This window comes from Seriola dumerili, unplaced genomic scaffold, assembly GCF_002260705.1.
Source record: "Seriola dumerili isolate Sdu_G_001 unplaced genomic scaffold, Sdu_1.0 BDQW01004171.1, whole genome shotgun sequence".
NCBI classification, from domain to species: domain Eukaryota; kingdom Metazoa; phylum Chordata; class Actinopteri; order Carangiformes; family Carangidae; genus Seriola; species Seriola dumerili.
The window spans coordinates 231,095-246,106 of record NW_019178426.1 but is presented as its reverse complement, the minus strand read 5'-3'; the positions used below and the strand labels follow the sequence as shown (position 1 = coordinate 246,106).

The following is a 15,012-nucleotide window of genomic DNA, read 5'->3' as shown; positions in this document are numbered from 1 at the left end:
CTGTCTCTTCTGTTCAGAGCAGCCATGTCTCCTGGAGAGGGAGGCCTTTTTTAACTTTGCTCATTGGCATACCACTAACTGTTCTGCAAGGCTTAACAACAGCCACTGCTACTGCTGACCACACAGAAGCTGCCCGGAGATTTGACAAGGCCAAAAAAAAAAAAAAACACAAAAAAACACAAAAAAAACAAGAAAACACAGCAGCCGGTCAACTGTCTTTAAATTTTTAATGACTCTTTAGTTATCTACTTTTCTTTGCTCACTGTCAAAATCATTATTAGCATGTAGACAATGGTACGTCTGTGTCTGAATGACAAAACTAATTATTGTTATAAGAACAAGTAAATGGACAAAAAAAAAAAAAAAAAAACACAGCACAATAAAGGGTTGGTGGATCTGTACTGACTGACTCTAACAATGTTGAAAATAACAAAGGGAGCGCTGATGGCGCAGTCATCCAAACAAATGTGCATTATTCTGAGAATTGTTAGGATCCTGTCACCCACAAATAACTCTGCTTTACACCAGGAGAAGGAGGGTGTAAAGTGCATGTGGTTGGTGTTTGTGTGTGTGTGTGTGTGTGTGTGTGTGTGTGTGTGTGTGTGTGTGTGTGTGGATTGTGTATCTACATTCATTTCTGCCTGAACAAAACTGAGAGTAATAGCTTTTGAAATCTTTTGTGCACATTTTGTAGGTATCCCTGATTTTTTTTTTTTGGTTTTGTTTTTAAACAAAAACCTACTGTCTGCTCTCTCTCTCTATCTCTTTCTTTCTGTGTGTGTGTGTGTGTGTGTGTGTGTGTGTGTGTGTGTGTGTGTGGTGTCAGTGTGTTCTTAAGTGTCTCCCCTCCCTGGTTCAGAGTCAATGAGGCTGTGTATCGGAGGCTGGCACAGCTGGTGGGAGCAGGAGACTAACATCTGGACCCTCGTACTCTTGGTGCCATTGTTAATAAGAGGCTGGTGGGGAATGGAATGGAGGGGAGTGGAGGAGACAGCTCTCCAGTGTCAATGAACCTCCCTGTCTCTCACTAGAGCTCTGCACCGCAACTCATACTTGATGCATCACAAAAGTGTCCACAAAGGGGCCTCCACCATCGCAGCATATCCGCAACTCAGATGTCAGAGTTAAATCCCAAACAAGTACAGTTAAACGGGCCTGACTGTTGTCGTTTTTAGCAACGTTAGCAGTGCGCCTCCGGGCATGGCAGTGTCTGGCTTTTTCTCTGGCACCACCATGAGGTTGACATTTTTGTCTTTTTATGAACTGGCTCCACCACTATTGGATGGATTGCCATGAAATTTGGTACAGACAGTGGCGCAGAGTGTCCGCACCAACATCATGTCTGCTTTTTAAATTGCTCAATACTTTACTTTATGACCGAATACCTTCAAAATGACGTTCACATCGGTCTCAGCTGAACTTTGTGTTTATTGCTAGTCAGCAAATGTGAGCATGCTAAAAAAATGCTATGCTAAAATCCTATGTCTGTCAGCATGTTAGCCATGCTAGCAGCTCTGTGAGGCTGCTAGCATAGACTCTTACTCTTGTTAATTCAACTACTAATAGCTGCTGGGTGGCATCAGGACTGGTCGCGCACAGAAAAGTGAAAACTGTATTGTCTTACATGGTTAACTCCACCTGTGTTACACTAAGAAAGGATTAAAACCTTTCTTAGTGCAACACAAATATATAAATATAATCTAAAAATACACTGCTGTTGGGCTGTTTGCCCAAGGCTTTGTACTAATATCTTTGCTGTGTGTTGCTTAACAAGTTTAACAAGAAAAATGATATTACCTCGTTTCAACTTCCTGCAAACAGAGGAAATAGCCTCAGCCAACATGGATTGATGTCAGCTCAGGGCTTTCCTCATATCTTGAAGATACTATATCAATAATTAACCAAGTATTTTTTGCTAACAAATCTTGGTTCAATGGAACATTTTCCTCTCTAATAACCCATAGTTTTTTTTCACTGCTATGAGGGAAAAGTAATTAAAGGCAACCTCTCTTAAGTTTTATTTTTTAAAGAGATAGAAAATCTCTGTGGTTATGAAAACAGACATTCGCCATTTCATGTCTTTTATAATAGTCCGGCATGTGAGCTAGAACAAGAGTGAGTGTTTGGTCTCTCATCATTCTATCCAGTGGGCTGAGAGGCCTAGACAAACACATTAAGGTTGCCATTAGTTTCATCTGATCACCTGGGGCAACAGGGGGATGGACAGCTTGGCAGAGCGAGGGCCTTACACAAATATACAGCTGTGCATTTATACATGGTGCCATGTCAGATGAGTATTTCAAACAGAGGGCTTTTGAACGGGCCAAGAGCGTGAGAGGAGGGTGAGGTGGTGGTGGTGGTGGTGTTTGGGGGGGGGGGGGTCCAAATGACTGTAAAAAGGCCATGGGGAGAGAGCTTTCCATCTTTCTGCTGCCGCGACAAATATGCCTGCACATCTTTTTGCTTTGTCTCCGCTCCCTGCTTCGTCAGCGAACAGCTATAGAAATATTTTGGCAGGCTGCTCTTTGTTTTCATTTTCACAAAAGATGTAGGGAGGGAATGAGAGAGAGAGAAAGAGAGACAGAGAGAGAGAGGGGGAGAGAGAGAGAGGTTGGCAGAGAGAGGGGAGGGGCAGGTGGGAGAGGTGCTGGGTAGGAAAGGTGAAGGGATGTTGTCAGAGGTGTGGGGAAACATTTGAGAAAAGGAGGATGAAGAGGGAACCGTGGAGGGGGAGAGTGGGGAGATGGGTTATAGGGAGGTGGAAGGAAGGCAGAAAAGGCAGAAGGACATACAAAAAGGGGGAGTTGGGGAGAGAGGGGAATGGGGAGGTAGAAGAGCAGAAGAATTGGTGGAAAGAAGGAAGGGGGGGGCGTGTAAATGAGATAAACAAGGTGAGGTGGCATAAAAAGGGGAAGAGGCGGGGGATTGGAAAGATTGGGGTGACGAGTAGAGGGTGAGGCACAAAGTGGGAGAATCAATAGGAAGAGGAGGGGGCAGGTGGAAGCATGGGGAAGGAGGAGCTTGCCACTCTGGTCCCCAGCTCCAATCTAAACAGCAGGAGGAAGCTGTAAATCAGACTAATGCGGCCGAGCTGTAATTCAGACCAGCAGGGCCAGGGCGCTGGTGCAGGGACCCCAAACGGCCGGAGTTTACAAAACGCCGCCGCAAGGCTTTAATCAGCGCAACGATCCGAAGATACCGTCTCCCCCAATCAGAGGGCTTCCTGTCAGTCACACACGGCTGAACCCGACCAATCACGCTCCGCCAAGGATCCAGACATGCTGGCTGGGCTTTGGGCTGCAGCCAAACAAGAGAATTACTCATCTAAACTGGAAAGGTGGAATGGGCCTTTAATTCAGAGCATAGAGGGACGAGGTGATAGATTTGTCAAAGGTTGGACATAAAAGACTGTGGGATCATGTTCTACAATGGTTCATCAGAAACATATGGGGGAAAGATGAGAGACACATGGGAGCCGTAGAGGATGACTTAATCGTATTTATCAGACTGGAGTTTCTAGAAGTTTAGGCACTAAAACTCAACAGACATATCTCTTCAAATCTGTTAACAACAGCTCTTACACCACTAAATCTTTCACTGAAAGCATTTTCGAAGAATAAAAAATAACATGGAGACCTCATTATGAGTTCAGTCTGTCACTGTGTTGTACAAACTTAATAATAATCACATCTGTTTGCTGCCATATATATATATATATATATATATAAAAGACTTTCTATCAAACTGCGATCTGTCTCTGCTTCTGTGTGTCTCACAGATCTGCTGCTGGCACTTGAACACCTCCCTAATTACGATTACAACACCCGAGGGGCCAGCACAATCCTTGCCAGCATGGACTTACAACATAAAATCCGAGATGAGAAATAGCATCAAAACTTACCGTTAAATCATGATTTGTGTCCCAACATGTAAAACAGGCAGACAAACTTTCAAATCAGTCGTTACCAGGAGCTGCCTTTTCATACCTGCATTTTTACTAAAAGGGGAAGGAGGGCAATGCATTAACTTAAAAGTGAGCGGAAAATGCAAATGTAGTCCACTTTATCATCGGGCATTCAAACAGACCCTTTCAACTCGGCAATCCATAATATTTCAGCTTTGATGCTCAGGAAATGGCCACAGCTCGGAGGTAAACGCTGAGCTGGATTCTGCTCCACTTGTAGTGGGACTAGTGTGACTGGCTGGGCTACACACACACACTGTGCATGTTAAAACCACATGCAGCGTCTTGGCAGCAAAGACGCTACAGCGGCAGCCAATCAATAAAACCTTGTTACGCTAATTGCAAGATCATAATCTCCGTTCCTACTTCTGCTGAATATCCAAACAGTCACTCCATTAGCCGAATTATTCCCCTGCGCAGTTTCTCCATCTCTCTTTCTACCACCACCACCCCCCCACCACCACCACCCCTTTTCCATTTCTTCCTCGTGTTCTTTTTTCTGTGACATATTTCTCTCAAACAGCAGTTCTGCTAAATGAATTCATAAGTCAGGGAGAAACACATCAAAGCAAAGCATTGTCAAGGTAAAGTGCTGATGAAGTATACTGTTTCTTTCACTTTGCTGCGGAGCTATGAGAAGGCATCTCCACAGTGCATTATCTTTGATCGCATCGCTTCTCCACTGTTCTGTTAAGTGTTAGCAAGAGAAATCCCACTTCAGGTGAAGGTCTACTAAGACCTTTATAATAATAATAAAAAAGCCTCTCTACTTAGGAGGAGCTCTTCCACTTCCCACTGTGGAGATTTGCTGTGTCTAGTGTGTCTCTTTTTGTGCTTGAGATTCAGATCAAACCTCTTGTGAAGACACTGGAACAAGCTCCTCGTCGTTGGTTACTCTTTTCTACATTGTTGCCACGGCAATGGTCAGTGGCCAGAGGGGCAGACAAAGAGCTTGTTGATGCCAAGACCAGGGTCCGTGACCTTGTCATTGAATCACTAACACTTTGTCACTCCGCTGGGGGAGAGGAGAAAGACAGGAAGAACCACTGCAGAGAACTAAGCAGGGTCAGACTACGATGTTCACGGGAACATCGATATGACAATGGCACTGACCCTGTTTCCTTGTGACTCATCACGAGAACATACCCATCTAAGCATCTCACTATCTGATGCGGTGAGTTGGCCTGAGTTACTCACCAGGCCCGTGCTTACGTCCTCTATGAATGTACCTTATGTGTAAGAAATGTATCGATACAGGTGAGACGGATTATATAGAGCAATTACACGGAAGCAGGAGACAGCCGAGCACTGAGAAACACACTTTCACACAGTTTGGAGGTGGAACCGCTGACCCAAATGCATTTAAATGCAATTGAAGGAGGGGGGAGGGGGGGGTGGGGGGCTGAGAGAGAAAAAGCAAAAGAGGGGGAGTCACAGAGAGAGTGGGAGAAAGAAGGATGAAGAAGAAAAGTCAGATAATAAAGCAGCGAGCAGAGAAAAGTAAGCTTTAGGCTGTATGATTTGTTTTCTTCAAGATGGAATATATTATGGATAATGCAGCTAATGTATACACCGTACAACAACGTGTTTCTTCAAGAATAAAACTAGTTAATAAACAATGATCCCTTCAGCTATCTTATCCCTGAGTTTCTTTCACCAAGTCCACTTGCAAACAACACAAGCATAAACACATTTAGTGTTTCTTAATGTACTTTAAACTCAACTTTAACCAATCAATCAAACACCCAATGAAACATGCTTACCTAAACCAAAAAAAGAAACATTTTACAGTCTCTTTGTAAAGTTTAATTGTCTGTTGGCAAGTATGTTAATTTCATGTACATATGTACTGTGTGTACATGTATGTATGCATGCATTAATAAGTATGTTAATTCAATGCATATTAAAGGTAAAAACAGTATTTACTTTCTACAATCTGTTTGTATTATTGATTGCAGATCTTACTCAATCAAGTAATACTGGCATTGTGAAGTATGCGTTTCCAGTGTGGACACACTACATACTTAAAATCAGCTTAAAAGAGTGTGGAATTAGCTAAGGAGGTGTGCATGTCAGTGATTTTTTGCTATTTCTCCCATCTCTATGTTTTGTTGTCGGCATGTGTGTCCACCCCTAAGGCCCTCCCTGGTTCGAGCTGTCAGAGGGAAGGAGAGGCTAAACTTGGTGAAGCGGAGAATAGAGCAAGGCACATGTCAAATATGAGGGGATCTTGAGTAAACAAAGTCTAACACAGAGCAAAGCAAAATCGTCTCTCATCCCATCACCGTCTTTCATGCTATTTCCCACTCTCTGTCTCTCTTGCTTCCTTGATCCCTACCTTTCTCTCCCCCTACCACCACTCTCTGTGTCTATCTTCCATGCAACATTTGCGATATTTTATCTGTCCCCGAGTAATTCAGCAAAAACACATTGTGCGCATCAGCACGACTTGTAATCAGTCAATCAGCACTGCAGTAAAACTTCATGTGCTGAATCAAAAATGGGTGATGAACGCAGTTGTTCTTGAGATTTTTTTAGACAGCCAAGGATCTGCATGGGGAATCTGTCAGATAACAGCACTATCCTACTGAAACTCACTTTGTGACAGACATATTTGTTGTCAGAGATATCTAAATAAACTTTAGGAATCGTGTACAAGAAGCAGCAATAGCAGCTCTGTCTCACTCTGGGCCCCGAGCCACACGTTAACAAACCACAGCATTAAGAAATTAGGCAAAACAGCAAATGCAACACAAACTCAGAACTACTGTAGCCTATGGGTCGGTTCTAATAATTGCAATTGACAGGGACAAATTCGCTGCTCCCCTGTGTATGTCAGATGGGCTTATTCCCAAACTCCACAAATCCCTCTGTCCAAACACAACCATATGGTCTCCCAGTTGTTCACAACCAGCTGTGCTACAGTGTATCTGGCATGGTTGCCATGTTCTGTAGAAGAGCACGGACTCCCCCTCCATTCTAACTTAATAAATCCTTTGTAATGAGGCCAAAACTCACTCAGAATGAAGCAGCGTTTTCTGCTTGGCTTTTACCAGTGAAAAGCCAGAAGTGAAAATAGAGTGCGCAGAGTATGATTGCATAATTGGAATATAGTGAATTTGAATTTTATGATGGCAGAGTTAGCTTAATGGTTGATACTGTCAGCTCAAGAGAAAGAAGGGCCCAGCTCTCCCTGTGTGGAATTTGGATATATTTACTTGCTGGTTCAGATACTCTGCTTTTCTCATACTTATTACTGTAGAAGAAATGTAATTATGACTGTTTGAAGTAGACTGTGATGGATTAGCAACCTGTCCAGAGTGGTTCCATGCCCTCTGCCCAGTGCATGCTGGGATAGACTCCAGCTTCAGTGTATAAAAGACACTAAACACAGTGTATATTCTATTTTTATAGAGGATAACATTTCAAAACAACTATATCATCTGTATACTTCATATTTAAGGAAACTCTAAAAAAGAAAAAGTGATTATTTTTTAAGTCAGGCTGTCGACATATAAAAGAAAAAAAAAATAAAGCAAAATATTCCACTGTATTTAATCTCCAGGTTCTAGGACTATAAGAAATGTTTTTTCTGTTTGTTCAAAAAATGGCTGCACAACAATCACGGGGGAACAGATGAAATAGCAGGTATTCCATTAGGGGCAATTTGAACTCACCTGGTTTGGCGGGAGGAACTCATGGTTATTTTCATTCATGTACATGTTGTCACCATCAAACTGCAGAGAGAGAGAAATGAGAAAACAGTTAGGCAGACACTGACACATCACAACAAGAACAGAAAACAGAGATTTTTCAGTCAGTCAGTAGAGATAGAGAAACAGTGTAACACAGCAGCCTAATGACTGCAAGTCCTCGGCTTATAGACCTCGATGCTCTGGTGGATGTCAGTAATTACAGTTCATTAGAGACAAGTATAATTAGGCCCTGTCAAAGCTTGTGTAACTCACACTCTTCGCCTCAGCTTGCCTACAGCCTGAGAATGTGTGTGCCTAAGTGTGCACACACCTAACTACTGTGATTCCACGGGTGTCACAAGGCGACAAAGGGACAACCGAGAGATAATCACAACACTGAGAGCTCAACGTTCACATTTTAGTTAGTCGGCTAGCAAGTTGTCCAGTCACTCTGTGGCAGAGCAGATCCAATTCCACTGATCAAAAGTGTCCGTCTGTCGGTTGGTCGGACCAACACTTTGGTCCAGAATGATATATCATAGCTACTTTTGGACAGCTTACCATGATATTTCGTGCAGATATACTTGGTTCCAAGGTGATGATAAATCTAGGTGACTTTAGTGAGATCCCTTGACTTTCCCTCTAATGCCACCATGAGGTTTCCTTTTGTGGTTATGAGTGAAATGTCTCAACAAGTATTAGATGAATTGGCATGAAATTAGCCACATATATTCATGTTCCCCCTCTGGATGAATTATAATCCATTTGGTGATCCCCAAACTTTTGATCTAGCACCACCATGAGTTCAGCATTTTATTTTATGATCAACTACCTGCACAAATAATGACGTTTCCATCAGTGCCGGTTTCACTTTGTCTTTAGTGCGAATTAGCAATTGTTAGCACGCTGACACACAAAACTGTCACTGCATTTAGGTCATGGTACCACTGTGCCTACACGGCTTAAAAGAGTTGCTTGCATGTCTTGGTCTTGTTGTAATTTGGGTACATGCTCTGTGCTTTTGTATTTGCTACTAGACATCTCGAAACACGCACAAAAACTAAATCAAAGGCAACTTTTATGTGATCAAATGATGTAGGACAAGTAAGTCAGCCAGAAAGTTGACCCAGAAATTGATTTGCTGTACCATGCAGTTCACCAAAACAGGAATTTCCAACGACCTACCTTCTGTGTTTGCTTTCTGTCAAACTCAAAGACAAGTGTTCAAGCTGATTTTTGTTGAATTGACTTTTCTTGAAAAGCTGTAGGAGGTTCATGCCCCTTGCTGTGATCGACATTGTTTGTGCTGTAGTGTGGTTTCTCCCAAAACTCCGGGGAGGTGGTGAGTCAAATGATGTCATGACCAATAGTCTTAACAGACTAAATTTGAGAATAAGACCCAGACTGACAAATAGTGACATTTCAGCCAGCCAGACACTAAGGCTGTTCCCTCTACAGCAATCGCCCGGTAACATGGCTGACTAGTCACACATCAACACTTTTACCAACCCCAGCTAGGGAGTGAGAGACCACACGGACGCCAAGAGGTGAGAACTGCCTGTAGTGCTTCTGGACTTTGCCAGAGAAGGGAGGACAGGGCAACCCCACTAATTCAGAGCTCAGAAACACCGACCTCAAGAAGCCCAGAGGGGAGGTCTAGGCTAGAGGAGAGGTGATGGTTGGAGGTCATGGGGAGATGATGATAAAGACGAGGGAGACTATATCCCCGAGCTAATGGCAAAAGGAGTGGGTAAAGATCATGTGTAAGTGGGAAATACAGTAGAGAAGATACTGTAGGTATGGTGTTATAGAGAGAGAGAAAGGACAGAGAAGGAAACAGATAGAGAAGAGGAGGGTTGTAAGCAGCAGTAGTCGCAATAGAGCCTGTGGTTGTTCTGGCTGTGGTGTGATTAACACTGGGGTCACAGCCAGAGGCCTCAGCTTGAAACACAAATGCATACAAACATACACACACACACACACACACACACACACACACACACACACACACACACATGCTCCCAGAGGCCTTCCCTGCCTTTCAGTCTGACACTATTTGGCACCAGCCATTTATGAGGAAACAAAACACACCTCAAGACAGCTAGTAGCGGCTGAGATAAATTACCACTGCTACTGTAAGGTCAAATAACGGGATGGACGTGCCTACAGTAAGCTGTGGGCGGGGACCAAAAATGGGCCACATCTTTTTTTTATAGCCATATTTCACCATATGTAATGAGCCAGAGGTTCTGTTGACTAAATCTGTGTATTGTACACTCTTCAGTATGGCAATTTCTTTCAGCATTTGAATATTTTCCATTTAATTTATAGTCTGATTCAACATCAATACCGTTTTCTCGCATTTGTGTTTTCTATCTTTATACATGACACAGTCAGAGCACCAAACAAACTACAATACAAATGCAGTTCCTTGCAACATTATTCAATTTGAAGCCCCAATTCCATCTCTGCGTTATCATTCAGCCTCTAATGGAACTGTTACTTCTAGTGCAATGATTTCTGTCTGATAGCACTATTAGTTTGCTGGAGGAACAATCATTGTATTCTGCAGTGAAAATGAAATCACTTTCTTTATTGCGCTTGGAAAATGATTTTACATGCTGTCCTAATCACATCGTGCTAGATGGTGTCGGTGTCTTGGAATAGTTTATTTTCAAACCTGCAAACCAGATCTCGAGCAAAACAGGGTAAGTAGAAAACAATTATACAGAAAGTCAAAGAGCAAAGTAAAGTATGTGATGGTGCTTCTGCTGCACGGCGGGAAGGAGTCACTGAGGCCAGAGTTGTTAGAATAATAAACAATATATAAATCAAGGGGAAAGGTAAAAATAATTATTTTTTTGCCTCTTTGTGGTCAGCAACTGGTCACTTAAGCTAAGTGTACAATAATCATGCTGAAGTACAATAACAGGATAGGACCTTAGCTAAGAAATCTCTACACAAGCTGTCTAGTCCTTAGTTTGCACTTACCCCACAAGGGTCTGACTCAAATCCAGTGTACGTTGAAAGAAACTGTTTAACATTTTCCGAGATACACGTATCCACTTTCTTGCTGAGAGTTGGGTGACAACATTGATACCACTCTCATGTCTGAACGCTAAAAATGAAGCCAGATTCAGTGGACAATTAGCTTAACTTAGCAGAAAGTCTAGACATACCAAACCTGTAAAACTCCCTCATTATTTTGTAATTCATTTGTTTAATAATAAACACAAACATAAATGTAAAAACAATAGGTTAGGTTCTATGTTACAAGCTGGAGCACAGTGACTCTCTAGCTGCCTAGCTGTTTACCCACTGCTTCTAGTCTGCATGTTAAGCTAGGCTAAATGGTGGCTACATACATAGCATATGACAACCTTCTCATCTAATTGTCAATAAGAAAACCATTAAGCATACTTCTCTAAATGTGAAACTGTTTCTTTAAAGCACACAAATGGAAGTGCAACAACTTGTGCCCTAAAACAGTTTATTCTATCCCTAGTAAGTAATACCTGTTTGTTGTTGCTGTTGTCTGCATTTCATCTGTGGTCCCTGTTCTGATGTTCACTAAACATTTGGAACGCACTGCAGACGACAAAAGCTTTGAAATGCTGGGAAACATCAAAAACTGGACATGTACTGCACTAATATAGAGATTCATGATACCAAAATTTGTATAATTATTTAACTAACCACATACACTACAGTAAAAATGCACTAAGAATAAATGAATAATTAACAGGGGCTTTACAGCAATGGTCAGGGAAAGCTGTTTCTGTCTGCCAGGTGGTGGTTTGTTGTCTGTAGAAATCAGACATAATTTTGTGTATATAAAGTCTTTCTCTCAAGTAATCTGACTCATATTATTTATGTAGATCTTTTTTTCCAGACGTCGTAATGTGCTCAGCGAAAACATACGAGCAGTTGACATATGAGAAAAAGGGGAGGTTTGTAAGGGAAGGGCAAGCTCGTAGTGTCTCTCTCTGTTTGCTTTCCTCAGGCTTTGAGGTCATTAATCATAACGGTCAAATCTACAGCAAAACAATTGAGCAAAGGAAAACACAGACAGGAGGGGGGGGCTGGGCTGGGGTGGGGGGGGGGGGAAGGTGAGAGAGAGGTGGAAAGCTACAGTGAGATGGAGGAGAGGGGAGTCATGGAGCGAGGGAATGAAGGGGCGAAAAATTTTTTTTTTGAGATATATTGAGGCTTGAGAAAGAAAAGGGACAAGCAACTGACGCACTTGACACCAGACTCCTGTTTGCATAGCAGAAATGCAAATACATGAAAGGGAGAGATAGAAGGGAGAGAAAGGGAGGGAGGAAATAAAGTGGGAGAGATGCTATAAATAGCTTTCTGTTTGCGTAAAGCCAAACCAATGTCAGTTTGATGCAGGAAGTGCACCACAGTCATAGAGGTTATAGAACAACTGTTGACTGGAACACGGCGTATCAGAAATGCAGAGCTTTCCAAAGGCTTCAAACAAGAACTCACATCTACAGTGGCATCTTAAAACTGTCAGTTTTCTCCATCCATTACGGTGCAAGTTTATCTAAGTAAACTATATCTTAAAACTTATTTAACTGCAGTAAAAAATTAGGATTTGGAAACCATTGACTGGTGTAGGGCCAAAATACATTTATGATCTGCTGCTTTGTTTTGAACCATCCAAGCCTCACGCATCATCTGGGACAGGTCTGCTTACTGTCCCCAGAGTCGAAACTAAACATGGAGAAGCAGCGCTCAGTTTTTATCCATCCGCATATCTGAAACAAACCCCCAGAAAGCTTGAGGTCTGCTCCAACTCTCAGCTTGTTTAAATCAACGCTTCAAACTTTTCTGTTTGCCACCAACTTATATTAAATCAAATTTGGGAATATATATTCATATCGCTCACTGCACTGTAGCTGCACTGTAACTTTTATTCTCCCGTTCACTTTCTCGTTCTATTTTAGCTTATTTTTAGCTTCTAGTTTATTGTATTCTTTTAAAATCCTACCTAAGCTGTCTTTTTATATTGTCTCATGTGCCTTTTATATCTCGTCTTGATGCCTTTTATCTCATAAAATATAAAACACTTTGAATTGTTGGTAGATTTTATGCAAACAAACTTGCGTTACCCTTTTTCTTGCCCTTTTAGGATCAGGTTTTCATGCTTTATCTCTTTTAATCTCTTTGCAGTTCTAAATATCTGTGTTTTTGGTTTTATGTCCGGTTTAGTTCTGCGAGTATGTTATTTGTAGATTGTGTATTGAATTGGTAAGATGGAATCGTACGCTAAAAAAACGCCTGTGTTTATGTGGTGTTCACATAGAGAGTGGATGCCATGTACTGTTCGAATTGTATTGTTTGTGCACATTTGTTAATGTTGTATTTCCATATTTAAGTCACTTAACTACATATTGTTTGATGATCAAATAAAACCAAATCAAACCAATAACTAGACCTTACAAATAACACTGTGCCAATCTATTTTTTTTCTCTCTTGGTACCAATTCAAACACCTAAACTCTTGGTGACCGCCAATAAGTAACTGATTGGATATCTTTGCTCCCATTTAACTTCTGTTAAATCTCACTGTGTGGAACTCATTGGGAAAGATAAGACATGCATTAAATGTGGATGGGAAATCTGATCAATACACAATCCACTTACTAAGGTCAGTAACGGGGGTAAAACACCCCTACTTATGAAAAAAGCATTTTCCGATCAGTTCAGTATGAATTCCATATTCCTGCTACGGCGGCTATTTTGCATTCTGTGCTACGACGCTGCTAACCTGCAGTGATCTACACGAGAGGCTTTTCTCATAAGGTCGCTGCGAGCCCAGCTGTGCTTTACTGTACGTACTGAATACCAAATCGTGCAACCAGTAACTGCAGCCAGGGATGTTTTAGATTTAAAGCAAGATGAGGCAGGAGAGAGGAGAACTTAACCCTCCTCCTAGTCTCTTTTCATGGCTACAGCTTGCGCCTCCCTAGTTTTTCACCCCAGCGTAACTAATCGCATGTCAGTCAATGTGCCGATGGAAAGAGGCAGCAGTCAAAATACCTGTGTCAGGACTGTGGTCATTAGAGCATCCAATGACTCGATGTCAGGCACACACACACACACACATACACACACACACACACATGAATGCACACACACATACATACAGATATAACCAAAGCAGAGGGAGTGTGGGGGATGGTGTGCCGTAAAGGACATATGGAATGCCTGTGTGTATGTGTGGATATCTGCTGCTGCATGTGTATTTCACTTTTATGTGTTCCTTATGTACGTGCGCGCATATACAACTCGTGCATGCATTATGTTCTTGGCTCTGAATGTGTGCACATTGCATGCATGCCTACATGCTTGTGTAATGTATCCTATCCAATAATACACACATTGATCCCAGTGAGATAAAGATAACAAAGTTAGACCTTCCATAATATTTATTTTCCCATAACAGACTCGCTCAGCCACGCCCAGTCATATAACTCCATGCAGATGAAATATGGTCTTCATTACATTTAAACCTCAACACACAGAAACTAGTGAGGAGAAACAGGATTGCCCTTCTTTCTCGACTGAAAGAGCACGAAATGAATTGGAGCAGCTGAGATTTTTTACATTACCATGACAAATACGGCGAAATGGGGAGGACAGAGAGAAAGGGAGAGATAGAGAGAGAGAGAGAGAAAGAGGGAGGGGGGGGAGAGGGGGAGGGAGACACATGACGACAGACAGAAAAGGGCAGATCAGACAGAAAAGACCAAATTGTGTGAAAAAAAAAACACATCAGCTCAATTTGTGCTTGACTGTAAGCTGTGAGCTGAGAGGAGAAATAAAATAAGGCATTTAGCTGGGGATCATGTTAAACCATGCAAGTGAATGAGTCCCCAGAGAAGAGTGTTCCCTCTCTCGCTTATGATGGACTTAATTGCCTCTATCAGTGTTAAGATATAACATTCATCTCAGGTTTATTGCTTGGCTTTATGGTCTTGTCCATCACACTGAGGGGTTTCAAGAGGCAGGCCACACCTCAAATGGCACCTTAAAATAATGAGACAGATTACAAAGTAAAAGGGGGAAGGGGAGAAAAAAAAAAAGAAAAATAGAAAAAAATAAAAGCATCATTTATATTTGGAAAATGAGAGGATTTTACAAGAACTCTGGATGAGCAGATCTGGTATGTGAGCGAGCTGCTGAGGCAGAAGGGTTTGGATGGTATGCTGGGTGGATTACTCTTCGGTTTCTGGGTCTTTCAAAATGCATGGTTCGTCGGGCTAAAGGCACACACATCTCCCCCACCTCTGACCCCCGAAAGCTCTGGGTAGGTGTAGGGTTTCAGATGGCCACACAATC

The 15,012-nt window shown here is 42.1% G+C and overlaps 1 protein-coding gene across 4 annotated transcripts in view; it reads right to left on the bottom strand.

Moving 5' to 3' along the window:
* Positions 1 to 15,012, bottom strand: part of tox2 (TOX high mobility group box family member 2) — a 110,423-nt gene that overhangs the window by 34,881 nt on the left and 60,530 nt on the right. For all 4 annotated transcript variants that reach the window (XM_022769592.1, XM_022769590.1, XM_022769593.1 and 1 more), the window contains exon 3: positions 7,642 to 7,701. In XM_022769592.1, coding sequence (XP_022625313.1) covers positions 7,642 to 7,701 — 60 coding nt within the window. The remainder of the gene's footprint in view (positions 1 to 7,641; positions 7,702 to 15,012) is intronic.